This window comes from Priapulus caudatus, unplaced genomic scaffold (assembly GCF_000485595.1).
Source record: "Priapulus caudatus unplaced genomic scaffold, Priapulus_caudatus-5.0.1 Scaffold205, whole genome shotgun sequence".
Lineage (NCBI taxonomy): Eukaryota > Metazoa > Priapulida > Priapulimorpha > Priapulimorphida > Priapulidae > Priapulus > Priapulus caudatus.
The window spans coordinates 363289-378145 of NW_014577266.1; the positions used below are offsets into that span (position 1 = coordinate 363289).

General features: G+C 37.3%; 2 protein-coding genes across 2 annotated transcripts in view; one reads left to right on the forward strand and one right to left on the reverse strand.

The window, feature by feature from the left end:
- LOC106807272 (calcineurin subunit B type 1) overlaps nucleotides 1-7092 on the reverse strand; it is a 25710-nt gene extending 18618 nt beyond the window's left edge. The window contains exon 1 of the mRNA XM_014809568.1: nucleotides 7009-7092. Coding sequence (XP_014665054.1) covers nucleotides 7009-7011 — 3 coding nt within the window. The 5' untranslated portion in view covers nucleotides 7012-7092. The remainder of the gene's footprint in view (nucleotides 1-7008) is intronic.
- A 232-nt stretch (nucleotides 7093-7324) lies between these two features.
- Nucleotides 7325-14605, forward strand: LOC106807274 (elongation factor 1-gamma-like). Its single transcript, XM_014809571.1, has 10 exons — nucleotides 7325-7410; nucleotides 7575-7724; nucleotides 8537-8600; nucleotides 8949-9091; nucleotides 9519-9792; nucleotides 11184-11257; nucleotides 12787-12884; nucleotides 13657-13826; nucleotides 14099-14223; nucleotides 14374-14605. The coding sequence occupies exons 1-10, from the start codon at nucleotides 7327-7329 to the stop codon at nucleotides 14524-14526; spliced, it is 1335 nt and encodes a 444-aa protein (XP_014665057.1). The 5' UTR covers nucleotides 7325-7326; the 3' UTR covers nucleotides 14527-14605.
- Nucleotides 14606-14857: the final 252 nt, after the last annotated feature.

Sequence of the window (14857 nt, forward strand, 5' to 3'; positions counted from 1 at the left end):
TTGTAGACAAGTTCCTTATTTCGAACACTGTATTTATATATATATATATATATATATATACGTATATAGGTTGGCCCCAATTTTACGACAGGGTTAGGTTTCCAGTAAAACAAGCGCCGTAAAATGAATCGTAAAACAAGACCAAATTATAACACAATTAAATGCTATCATTCCACCATAATGCCCACACGAAAAACAAAAGAAGTGCATATTGCGTGTTTGGACTCACAGGCATGCTGCGATGTTATTGAGCTTTGCAATTTTTTTGTTATTTACAATTTTTTAGGTAATTTTGAAGTCGTTAATGTGAAAAGTCGTAAAATGGACCATCGTAAAAACAGGACCTACCTGTATACGTATTTGTACGAAATATGCGTAATACGAAAGTGCGATCGATACGAAAGGATATCTTTAATACTAACAGGCGGAAAGGCGACTTTTGCGAGGTTAGAATGTTTAGTAGATTGTCCCACTCACTCTGCTGGGTAAATAAAAAAGTTGACGGAAAAAAGAAAGAAAATAAGAAAATGTCAAAAACGTTAATACACGGATTTTAGATTACCAAGAAAACAATTAAATTGGCTCTATCTAATCTCAAAAGATGTTATACTTACAATGCGAACACATCTCCATCGGCATGAATTTTCATTTCCCTGTAAGACAAAATACATACACTAAATTCACAAAGCCATAACAGTTGAATAAAAGCGTGTTTAACGCTATATAGCACAATGGGGCGTATTCTTCACAGGACATCGACAGCGCAAATATCATATTCCACACACAAGTACATGTTACCATCAATCTAAAATCTTATATCGGAATTATCCCAAATCTGAAATCCAAATACTGAAATTTCTATATTTTTGGTCCATTACTGATAATTTTGTACAAAAAAGGGTCATACAAATTAATTTACAATCAACAAAACTTTGTGAATGTCTCTAGGAATTCTCATTATAGTCGTGTGGTGTATAGGAAATCGCCAGGCTCTGACTATTGAACAGATAGTGGCCCAATGTGTCTTGCGTACACTGCTCGAATGTATACAGAAGGTCGCACTGTACAGCAGATGAATAGAGTGCTATTTTACTTTTTAGCCACATCAGGGTTCTCCCTACGTTGCCGCAAACGGGGCGCGCGCCCCGCTTTGGGGGGAAACTCCCCCTGTTTTGAATCGTTGCGGCCCCGTTGGGAAAACTCCCACCTGTTTGAATCGTTGCGCCCGTTTAAATTCCACCACAATAAAAGTTTGCCAGCGCCCGGAATCGATCGTCAAGAATTGCCGTTCGACCAGGACATCCGACGCGTGTATTTTACCGTACCACGCATGCCACTGAAGACAGTACACAAGTTAAGGCTGACAATGCACAGTTAACCTGTCACTAACTGCTACACCGACTCGGCTATCTTATATATACAAAGCAACCAAATACCGTCTATGGTGTGGTGGCGATTTTACGCATTATTAGTCGTAGGGTAAAAATACACGCCCCCCCGGACCCTTCCCCTCCCCCTCCCCTCCCCCCTGTTTGAATTTCATCCTGGGGAGAACCCTGCACATTATAAAATGTCGCAAACATTTTACCTTTGTCAGTATTTTATGAAGTGGTGAAAGGTACATTTATTCAAAATACAGTGAATTACATACTATGTTGGTTCAGTAAGGAAAGACTTGGCTATAACATGACAATTTTCTTTACATACCCACCCAATCTGGGGTTTTGATCGTCACATTTAAAAAACGCTTAGGCTGGATTGTGTTGACAAAGTAATCAAGTGAGCCTTTCTCTTTTTTCTGATAAACATGTTCTGTGGTGGTGTTAGGATAACAGGCAGATTTTGTTAGTCTGAATTTTTTCAGATTGAAGAGTGTAGTGCAACAATTAGTTTACTGAGATCACACATCGTGACATCACACGGATATTCTACAGGGTGGAATACACACTTACACCACAAAATTGGGCTGGAAGACTTTTCCTATTTACATTTGAGTGCAGCACCCCTTCCTCATCAGCAAGAACCAGCTCAAGCAATACTCTTTGCTTAACAAGTCTAACTGCACGTAAAAATATCAACCCAGTACTGCCCATAATGAAAACAATGTGTCACTGTCAGCCAGCTGCTACGTTCTCATTACCTTGCATAGTTCAATATTAAAAACACTTTGCTTTACGTAATATGATGTATACAGTACAGTGTCAAGTGTCAGTACAACTGCAATATACACACATTCAATTTTCATGATTCATAACTAAAATCAAGCTCATAATAAATAGTATTAGCTACTGGTGACAGGAACCGGCTGGAATTTAAACAACTAATTATTGGTTACACTCAACTGATCGATACCTGATCACAATTGGATAAGCTGTCAAGGCCAAAATACACGACAGTAGCAACGACCAATTGTAACGTTCAGTGACAAAGTTGCAGTGACTGCTCCCACCCACATTGCAGGTGTTATCGATCAATTTAGGTCAAAGTTTGCCTATCTTCTCACTACACAATGACAGAGATTTAAAGTTTGTAAATTTGAGGCTGTCGAACGTTACATGGGCTTACCATTGTTTTCAAAGTCCATTGCTAAGGATATTCATAGGTTTTCTTTTAGCTGGACAGCCTTGCAAAATAATGGCCCAGATCTTATAAAATCTATTTCATTGAACACAAAAAATTGTTTGTTCAACAGACGCTATTGTAACCTGCAGACACCTGAGCAGCTCAATTTGGTTACGAACTGTTGCTGTCATGTGCCATCGAAAACATGATCTACAGCTGTGATTAGCCATTTATGAAGGGTGGGCACTATATAACAATCACCAGTACTTAGTGCCAGTGATGCTTTGCACCAAGAAAGGACATTTCTGCCTGCATCTGAGAATCATTGAATTCGATATCATAAATGATAGACAAAGTGTGTGAACAGTGTCCTTACTACAGCCAGACCAGCGTGGATTGCCTAATTAATGTTTTCATTTTCAGTACCTGCCATTGAAAGGCTAGTAATATCTATTTGCATTGCTGCTTATGCCTCACCAGCCTAACTTCAAAGCATTCAACGATATAAATCTGATTACTCTGCATTCTATTCCTCTTATTTCTGACATTTAATACAAGCCCAAGATCACTACTCGTATCCTTATCGTAATCCTACACATAAATAGACTATTTATAGAAATTTAAGCGTCATGAATTCTGACTTCCAAAGATCATCTAGTTTCCTCACTTGTCACACAGTCACACCAGAGAAATTTCACATTTCCACTTGGCTCTCCCAGTGTAGTATTAAAGTAGCAGTGGTTGTTATACAGTAAAAACCCGCGTATAAGAACATAGATTTTTCCAAGTTAGCCTCAATAGGTTCTTATATAAATGGTGCTTACTGAAAAATTAGGCTCAAAAGGTTCTTAAATAGGTTCTTAATTGTTTCTACTTTTAATATGTATAAGCTTATACTTGATTCAAATTGTGTTAAAATTTTCTTACAAGGACTGCAATTTTTGCTAATTAATACCCATGATTGGCTACAGTGTAAGTTTTTCAGTGCATACCATACTGTATGATACAGTATGTATCCAAGGAAATAAAACAACATGCCAAAAAATGGAGGAGAAAAAAATTGGGGAAAAAAATGGAAAATTAAGAACCTACTTTAAAATCTTAGCCTAAAACAGGTTCTTATGTAAAGGGGTCTAAATGGGAAATTTTAGCCTAACATGTTCTTAAAATCTATGTTCTTATACGCGGGTTTTTACTGTATAGCGCCCACCTTTCTGAAGCGCCGCGCAACTATGCTGCTGGAAATTATCAACGATTCCTAATGTTTTTGTCATTACGGTTGTCACTGGATGTTATCATGCAACAGCTCACTGGAAACAATTTTTTTTAATGTCGTCAAATGTTACGAAACGGTTAGTCGTTGTAGCTGCAATGTGTCTTGATCTGTCATCTTATTAATGCATGCATGACCTCAGTTTATCTTTTCTAAATCTAAGAGAGATAACTCATGTCTACATTATTCTTTCATAGGTGCATAAAAATTATTATCCCTCAAATTAACTGAAATATTAATACATATGCAGTTTCCCGTGGCCAAAAAGGTCTGTGAGGTGGTAAATGTTTTTCGTGATGTTTGTGCATTTCGAGGTCCTAGCAAAGCGAGCAGCGCATATGCTAGCCAAGCTAGGGGGTCCGAGGGCAGGCTCCCCCCAGGAAATTTGTGAAAAAATGGTGCAATTTGGTGCATTCTAACTAAGCTATTCTGAACACATTGTATGAGACTCTTGAATCTCCTTTTCAAATTGTCAAAGGTTTCGTCAGCGAGGCAGTGTTTTGGACAAATTTCTGTGTGGCAGGTGAGAATTTGAGCGAGGCGGGCCGCCTCGCTCGTGTCAATGCACAGGAAACACTGCATATATATGTAAATAAATTATGTCTAACATGCTAACAGACACAATACCGATTGCTCCAGCATAAATATTACCACAACTTTGTGGTGTTCTAGCATTAAAACAGTAAATGAACAGCAAAGTTGCACCTGCATTATTGAGATTTGTGAAAATAAAACATGAAAATGCACGCATAAAACAAGTGCACCTGTTTACGCAACGTAAATTGTTCAAGACTGGTACTCTATGTCGACATGTAGACAAACCTAGTAACAGCGTAGAGATAGGGCACCAGTCGACTACAGCATCTCATGAGATGAGAGAATGATGTGCTATAATGATGTTGACATAATGTAAACATATTGGCGAAAATAATGACGTGCGAGTGTTCTACGACATAAACCTTATTGTATACACGTGGTATTCAACAAGGAGTAACAGTATGTATCAGAACTGTTAAGAAAATAAGAGAACGCTTGGAAAAACATGTGAAATCATTAATTTGAAGTAAGGAATTCAAGCAATGTTCCCGATTAGTCTCATATTTTTTTTAACAATACGATACTTACTGGTAGTGTTTGCATAACAGCAAGTTTTTACAGTAAGGCTGACATGTCTTAAGTAGAACACGCACACATTGTTACTTTCAACAAAATATGCAATAATTAGAAATTCTTTGGTCGTTTATTTTTGGTAAAACACTAACATGTTCGCTATCAGGTGAGACTATATTTCACTATTTTTGGTAATGTCGTTGCACAGCAACCAATCTGCAAGATTCCAACAATACTTGTGAAGTAACTTTACAAAACTACCATAATTTATTGAGCTGGGACACTTTCCTTGTATGTTACTAAGCTTATATTACTTCGAACCATCTACTCATCTAGGCATAATCGATCCGATGCAATAGCAATGCCAATGAAAATTAATAATTGAACCTGTAATTTGTAAAAATGTAACCTCGTAAATAATATTCTTCAAAGTGCAAGGGATTATATCGAAGGGAAAGAGAATTCATCAACACAGGCACTTGCATTGTTTCAATAAAATATAATGCTCAATAAATACGAAATCTATTTACTACCAAAGTCTTAATGTTTCTATACTCTCTTTCACCTATTATTTCCAACAATTTCCTGCAAATGCCGTCCAAATGCTCATCTGCAACAAACGCTGGCTGCCGCTGCACATTGATGCATAAATATATAGCAGGTAGGAAAGCGTGCTGCCAAAATTCGCTCGACGCTCGCTTGATTTCACACGAATACAACACAAATATTCAACCATTCTACTCCTTTTTGTTTCTATTTGAAGAACTGTTCACTTGTTATAAAAACATACTGTCTGCGTTCGTAACCGAGCTGTGTCACGCAAAATCACACAAAGCCTGAAGAAATTCTCGCGTTCGCTACCGTTACGCAGTTTATGTAAATGGCTGCAAGTACAGGGCTATAGGCGGCGCACTGCATTTTCGGAAACTACCACGCTGCTTTCGAACTCCCGTACGAGCCTCGTCAAAGCCGCCAGTGGATTGTTGCAAAAACGTTGCAGCGTTGCGGCGCAAAAATGAGGTCACGAAGAGCGCCGGTGGGTGTTTCCTGATTCTGACAGCCATTTACATAAACTGCGCAACGGGAGCGAACGCGAGAATTTCGTCAGGCTTTGTGTGATTTCGCGTGACACAGCTCGGTTACGAACACAGATAGTATGTTTTTATAAGAAGTGATCACTGTCATTCAAATAGAAACAAAGATGGAGTAGAATGGTTGAATATTCATGTTGTATTCGTGTGAAATCAAGCGAGCGTCGAGCGAATTTTGGCAGCACGCTTTTCTACCTGCTATATATATTTATGCTGTGGCTATATGCCCGGCAGCCGGGCAGTCTTCAATTTCCTAAATTCCCGGCAGTTCCTAACCCTAACCCTTGTTTACTTGAAATAACGCTGAAAATTAAAAACTGCCGCGCACTTAGGAAATCGAAGACCGTGCCCGGCTGCCAGGCATATAGCCACTCTGATATGTTTATGTGTCAGTGTGCAGCGACAGCCAGCGTTTGTTGCAGATGAGCATTTTGACGGCATTTGCAAGAAATTCAAATTGTCGGCAATAATAGGTGAAAGAGAGTATATAGAAACATTAAGACTTTGGTAGTAAATAGATTTCGTATTTATTTAGCATTATATTTTATTGAAACGCTCCAAGTGCCTGTGTTCATCAAGACAAGCAAGAGCAAAGAGGGAATGTCAATCTTCACCGTCACGCACGGTTCACCTGACAATGTTCATGATGAATTTTATACTATAGTTTTAACGCCAAATAATTTGGGTATGTTAACACCCTTAAGAGATAAGATTAATCATTACTAATGAGAAAAAGGTGGTTAAGCGACTGCAAATTAGCTTATGCCTGATCATAAATGCAGGACTAGGGAGTAGGGTCGAGATGAATTTAGGCTGGAGAGTCAGTGGGAGGGTGGGCTCTAGAGACTAGAGTAGAGTGAATCCGAACCGCTAAACGGAGAAACATCAAGAATTCCTCGGCAACACACATTAAGGACCATTCGCACACACGCTCAAAAACAGTGCAATTAATAACTAGTGTTCACCGCTTACCATTTTTCTAAATATTATCAATAAAGACTAAAAACGCATAGAAACAATTACTACGGTCTTCAACGTAGTTATTTTACATCCGGGGACTCCTCCTAGAATGACACAGTCAGCAAAGGTGGCTCTCGCATGTGGCGTTGCATTATACAATATATACTTTTTTTCTATGTGATAGTCCAATAGCTGATAATTAAAATGCATTGGTGAGAAAAATTTAAGTTTTGATGATATTGTTTATAGTGTCTTCCTATGGTGTTAATTTTTCGCGTTTCAGTGTATTAAATGTGGCCCATGTATGCATGCACCCCTCCAATTTATTTAATGGGACTAACCAGGGAGTTGCGCAGGTATAGAGATTTCGCTGCGCCGCGCATCTCCCTTTCCACGTTCGTGATGGCTGCCGGTGTAAGCTATTTTATTGGCAAGACTAATCTAACGTGAATGAATTAATCCGGAGTTTTTGTATGGCATTAATTGTGCTGGCTGCAGAATAAGTATTTCAAATTCGTATTTGTTAATATAGTTTTATGTTTATGTATTTTTGTGAGTACTTTGACTTCTTGTTTCAGACTCTGTATACATACCCGGAAAATTTCCGTGCATACAAAATCCTCATCGCCGCACAGTACAGCGGTGCTAAAGTCGAATTGGCAAAAGACTTCAAATTTGGAGACACAAACAACACAGATGCGTTTCTTAAAAAGTTTCCTCTAGGAAAGGTATGTTGGCTTGCAATTTTCAGATTAGTTTGGTGAACAAACGACACATTGTCATTTGCATTACTGTTGGTATGTTTACTAGCAGTAGCACTAGCAGTACCGGTAGCACAGTGGCCGGTTTGACACGTGACACGTCTACAAAAATGTTTACCAACCTGTTGTGCAATCGCTCACATTTAGTGGCATTCGCTGCAATACCCTAACCCAAATGTATGATTATTTATATTAAGGGCAAGAAACGGCAATCTTTACGATTCTTTACTGAGAACGACTAACCTAACGTTTGACATTTGAGAAATTTAGAATGTATTAACTATTATTTCCAACGAGCTGTTTGTTGCACACGCACGCGGTAACTTCGGGCCATAACTGTAACTAAAAAAGCATTTGGAATGGTTTCTTATTTCCATTGACATAGTTGCACTTCGTAAATAGCCAATCACTACTACTACTAGGTAATGTTTTCATGGGTGTGTGACTGTAATATTTTGTAATGGAAACTGTTGTTCAGCTATGTACGGATTGTAATGGCCTTTGTCGAACAGACCATTTATGTCTTCTGACCCCATTTATGTTTTCTGACAATTTGGTTTAATGGTATGACCTGGGTCATTTGCCGTGCAAGGCTGCTCAGCCAACATTAAACATTTGGCTATCCTTAGCACAGGACCCTGAAATCAGTGCCCATGTAACTTTCAACACTATTTTACAAACTTAAGATATCTGCCAGTGTGTAGGAACAAAATATAGAGAGGATGCTCTTTTAACTCATTCATCGTTTCTGAGCTAGAACATTAAAATATATATTGCAGGTGCCAGCATTTGAGGATGACACCGGTGTTACTCTTTTCGAAAGCGATGCTATAGCTCGTTATGGTAACATTAAATAATAAATTTTTTACAGTAAACTATGTAAATTTATGATAATTTATGGTTAAATTTATATAAACTAAAGTTATAATAACAACTTACAGAAAAGAGAAGTAATTTGAATAATCAGTTTATTCATCCGTGTCAGTCAAAATATGACAGTGCTAAGGTTTGTTGACGTCAGGTAGTTCACTGGACTAGTGTTTCTACAATCAACAGTATATAGGGTAGTTTCAGACTAATGGACTAGTAGTTGCCATTAATTTCAAACCCCGTTTATTTGGATGTATAAGCTGTCTTTTTCTGTTGTAATGGTCTCGTTCTATATCTTTTAGCATTTGCCTATATTTTCAGTTGGTAATGCTACGTTGCGGGGTACCACAGGAGCAGATGCGGCTAAAATCTGCCAGTGGGTAGAATTTGGAAACAATGAAATCTACCCTTCTGCAGCCACGTGGGTGTTTCCATGTCTAGGTGTCATTCAATTTAACAAACAAGTAAGCTTATGTATACTAAATACTGCAGTAGAAGTTTATTAAGACAGTTGGCATGTATTAAATCTCAAGGTATAGCTACTATACAGGATAATACCACTTCATCTTTCTGAATTCTTGTCTTGATCTAAATTAATGTTTGTTCAACGTATTATGTCAATTTATGCCGATTAATAGTAATGAATAATAATTGAAAGTAAATCAAAATTAAACAAGTGCAGAATTGATTGTTTCTTGTCATTGCTTTTACTACCTTGCATGTAACTTGTGTGTTTCTAGGAAGTGTATATTATATATCCACGTGAAGAGTTGAGAGTGGCATAATGTTTGGTTAAGGAATTATTGGTATATACGTACTGGGCTCCCTACGTTTGTGTAGGGGGTTTAATGGTCATGTGGTTATAATCGGTGGTGTTATTCTTCCTTTCAGGCAACAGAAGAAGCCAAAGGACATGTGAAGAAGGCCCTTGGTGTGCTAGATGGACATCTTAAGACACGCACTTTCCTTGTTGGGGAGCGTATTTCTCAAGCTGACATATCCGTTGCCTGTGATCTACTACTACTCTACCGCTATGTACTTGATCCTGCATTCAGGGCTGTGTTTGGCAATGTCAACCGTTGGTTCCTCACACTGCTACACCAGCCTCAGTTCAAGACTGTAATTGGAGACTTCGAGTTGTGCCAGAAGGCTGCGCAGTTTGACGGTAAGTATTTTCAAACTGGTTTTACTTACTGATTGTGGAGTAGTTGTTAGTAATTGTACACTTAATGCTATCCTGAAGTTGCTTGTATTTTTTGCACAATTATCTAACATAATATTGTGGGATATTTTTATTTGACATTTTTTTTCATTTTAGGTAAATCAAATCTTTAGGGGAATACATTACTCTAGAATTTGAGAGTATATTATGATAGTAGATTTATAAATAATAGCCCATACCTATAAATATCTATAATTACGCATTCACGTTTGTCATAAAACAACATTGAATTTCGAAATCTTCATTTTTTGGCGCTGACATGACACCCGCGACCAGGGCTCGAATTAACCGACGGCACCGACGGCAATTGCTGTCGGTGCCCCTATCAATCGCCGTACTGCCCCTGAAAATCCAACCCGACCGACGGCAGTCACCTGCCTTGCCCTGCTGTGTAATTGCCGTCGGGTGCCCTTTAATTCTACTGCCCTAGTTTCGTTTTTATCGATGTCACATAACTACGTGGTCGCGTGCGTGCTAGTAGTTGCGAATGATTGAGGCTAAAACCGATAGGAGGAGGGAATAACTAACGCATCGGATAATTATTCGCTCCTGATAGCGCATGTAACATTTTGTTACTGTACTTCATTAGCAGAGGCGGGGGTACAGGGGTCGTGTTACGGATGTAAAGCTTACATGGGCATATGTGTTTTGTACATTACAAGCAAGACGAGTTGAATGTAATGATTTGTGTATGAGTTTCCTTTATTTTAACCAACAAGTGGGGCCCTTGGTGCGCCTTCTCATACTTTTGAGAGTGCCTGGTCCTTTAAAATTGCTCTGTGCGTCCATTTTAGAGATAAGTTCAAGGCGATTTCTCACATGGCCCTAAAAAAAATTGCCTGCTCCTTCTCGTCGCTTAATTCGAGCCCTGCCCGCGACCGTGCTGCCACCCTGAGAAAGTTGCGGTCATTGATAATTTATTTTGCACGTTACAGACCGAGGGCTAATCACAAAGTACAATTATATTTATACCTAAATGCTATATAACCGACGATATTTTATTTAGGACAAATTATTCATATTAATAACTGAAACTATATAAGATATCAGCAATCCTTCTGCTTTTAAATTAATAAATATGAAACACCCTCGGTCTGTAGCGCTTGGCTGAAAAGTCCTTTTGCGCAACTTTTAGATAGTGCGGCTTTGAGTGGCGCCACCATCGTTGTAATTCAAACTGTAGTCGTTAGTTTTAAAACATTAAAAAAAAATATTTCTAATGGTGATTGAACCGTGGAATTTTTATTGTAATGTAATTTTAACCTAAATCAACTGAAAATAACCCTAGAACCTAAGGTCAAGTATTCCTTTAAGATGTTTTTCTATTCCTCTAGCTAAGAAGTACCAGGAACTTCATGGGAAGAAGAAGGAAGAGAAACCGAAACAGGAGAAAAAACAAGAGAAGAAGGTAGTTTAAAATGTTTTTATTCGCAAAATAGTATAACTTCTGTAGACCAGCAATTTGATAATTGGGCAATTCTGGTTTGTTCATTTGAAATAACACATAACTATAGCAACTAATGAGATCATATGGTATGCTGCACAATATACATGGGGAAAAAAGATCCAAGTTTTAGCATAAATTTCGAATACAATTCTTTGGTGTGATATTGATAGAAATACTATTTAGAAGTTCAAGATTCAAGAAATTAATTTTAAGTGCATATTCATTGCTTTATTGTGCAAACAAGCTAAAAAAGGACAAAAAAGAAAAATTAAAGGTATTGGTGGCATGTGTAGTATATATAAATAGCATTTAGTCATGCATGGTTATCTCTGTCTGTTCAAAGTTTCATTTCTACTCTATTCTTTATATTGAGTAGTCATGACACACCTTTTGAGTGTGACAAACTCGGTAATGAGTGTGCTGTGTTATAGTTGTAGTAGATATCGGTTTGAGTATCGGTCAAGATTTCTGAGTAGGTTATTGAATTATGCAGAGCTCCTAAACTCCACGATAGAGGGCGCTCTCGCTCATGGGCTCGATTTACCACTGCCACAAGCAGATTTCTGTTACAATTTGTAACGCTTTTTTACTACAAGTTTTACAGCAGCCACGTTACTCGTATCTTATGTAATAAGATTTGGACTAATAAAAGTTGCAAAGATATTAAAAATCCAACCATTATTTTATGAAAAATTTGATGAAATAGTGCGCGTATTGTGCGCCCATTTACTACTTTCAAATCATATGCTGTTTACGAATCTCTATTCGCTGGATTTCCCCGGAGCTCCGGCCACTTTAAAAATAGTGCTAGCATTGTGGCAGTGGTATCCTGAGTGTACGAAGGTGCACTGTATGCAGTTTGCAGAGCTCCTAGCCCATTTTTTTAAATTATGGTAAACATTTCCCTGCATGCAACACCCGTAGAATTTTTTGAAGTATTTGGACAAATATTGTAGTACATCAGAATGCATCATATTGCACCCCTTAAGCCCTAGCAAAACACTGTTTTATTAGTGATTTCATTTTTAACTTGTTCTATAAGAAAATTTCTCGTTCAAGGTGATGAAGTTAGTGATAGAATGAAATAGTGTATTGTTGTTTCGCACATTTATATAGCATGGTTATTCTCTGAATGGTATTTGATGGTATCATTAGAAAAATTATTAAGTATGTAAATTGTCACATATTTTTAAAAGATGTTCTGAATTTATTTTCAGCAATAAGTCACATTGTTTCTTATTTTTAAGGCATTGTGAATGTCAGAGGTTGACACCCTGTTTGTTTATCATATATTTAGAAGTTCAACTGGGAAGTTTACAGTTTTTACATCCTTGCATCCTATTGTTGTTATCCGTGTTTAGTCATGTTTCAGCAAAGAAAGATCAATACTTATTCAAACTGCCAACCTGAATATGTTATATAATTGGTATGATGCGTTTCCTAGAACTGGAGTGATAAAAAAAACTGTGAAACCTATTTTTCCTTTACAGCCAGCAAAAGCAGCAGAACAGGAGGAACCTGATGCATCAGAGGAAGCATTAGCAAAGGAACCTAAACCGAAGGATCCATTTGCAGCCTGTCCTAAGAGGTAGTGAGAATGAACATTGTGTGTATGCCCTATGTAATGATACAAGTCTTATATGTGCAGCTAATGTAGTGTTCCATTTCACCAATCCATTTAGAAATTGTCCGTGATTAAATGGATTTTGTGAAGTAGTAAGATTTTAGGAGGATAGTAGTATCTGTCTCTCCATCCGTCAACAATACAGGCAGGAATATGAATCGCTTCATACCAACTGGTAGCAGATAAATGCATATAATTATAATTACAATTACCATTCCCATTAGTATTAACATTAGCATTATAAGCACTAGGGTTGTAGGTAACAAAAATCCACATGCTGTCATGGTGATGCCACAGATTTTTGTAATGAATAAGCAATTGGCTAAAACAGGAACTTATCTAAAGTAAGCCGTGCAAGTAATGATATTAACATTTAAATATATATTGCACTGGAAATGACAAAATGTCTAAATTATTTGGTTGGGGAAAATATACATAAATTTGTTGTGTTAATTAGTTAAAATTAGTGAGTAAAACTGAATACAGTGCATGAGTGTTAAGAGTGCAACTAGAAAGTAAATGCCAATAATTGCCAATATTCACACTATTCAGAAATGAGTTGTTACTATGGGTGCATTAAAAGTATATACTAATTATAGGCCCTATCTGTTGATGTAGTTGGGGAGGTTAAAATTTAGTAAAGTGCTAAATAAATAATTTTCAGTAAAAATTTATGGAATAATAGAAAATAAGTTTTATTAATTTATGAAAAGCCATTATATTTTTTCTCATTCAGCTCGTTTGTATATGATGAATTCAAGAGGATGTACTCAAACAATGAGACATCAGAATCTATTCCTTGGTTTTGGGAGCACTTTGATAAAGAAGCCAACTCAATCTGGTATGGAGAGTATAAGTACCCTGAGGATCTCACGATGATTTACATGAGCTGCAACCTCATAAATGGTGAGTGCGTGAAATAGTGATGTTGTGGCAGGTACTAGCAAAATGTCATTAAAACCAATATATCATTTTGCTGCAAGATATTATATTAACAGTGGAGGTTTTAAAGCTTTAAGGAAACTCATAAAAATGTTCTCAAATAAACTAGTTTCACCTGGAATTTCTTGCTATTACAGTTTTTGGTAATTTAATGCACGTGTTTTTTAATGTAATGTTGATCCTATATTAAAACAATGGTGTAATAATACACAACTGTTTCTTGTAACTCATTGCAGGAATGTTCCAGAGGTTAGAGAAGATGAGGAAGGGTGCATTTGGTAGTGTTGTTCTCTTTGGAGAAGACAAGAAAAGCACCATTGCTGCTGTATGGGTGTGGCAAGGCCAGGACCTTGCCTTTACTGTAAGTATTGGCCAACCAACTTAACTTCGATTAAAATTTTATGTCTAAGCTTGGGTAGCAATTTATTTGAAATTATTTTTTACCAGCGAGCTAGATGTTTTTCCTTAGGTTTCTAAGTAAAAAGTTGAACATCTTTTCTTGTACTAACAGCTAAGTCCGGACTGGCAGAGTGACTACGAGTCCTACACATGGAAGAAACTTGATGCTGACAGCCCGGAGACAAAGAAAATGGTTGACGAGTACTTCGCATGGGAAGGAGATTTTGATGGCAAGAAGTTTAACCAAGGGAAGATCTTTAAGTAATTTCTAAGCCACGCAAATGTGCAGCAATGGTATTTTGGATCTTGACATTAAAATAACATAAATTATGTACTGCAAATAATTGCTGTTGTGTTTTTATATCATTTAAATCATTTATTCCATGCAGCACTACAAATAACACATACATAACCTTTTATACATTCAGTGACATTCACACTAACATAACTCATTATTAATTGATAGTAATAAGTTCTAACAAGCACAACATATACAATTACATACTGAATTCATTTTTAGCTCACCTTAACATCGTCAAATTGAGCTATTGCCATGGGTCATCGTCCGTCCGTCTGTCCGTCCGTCAACATTTGGT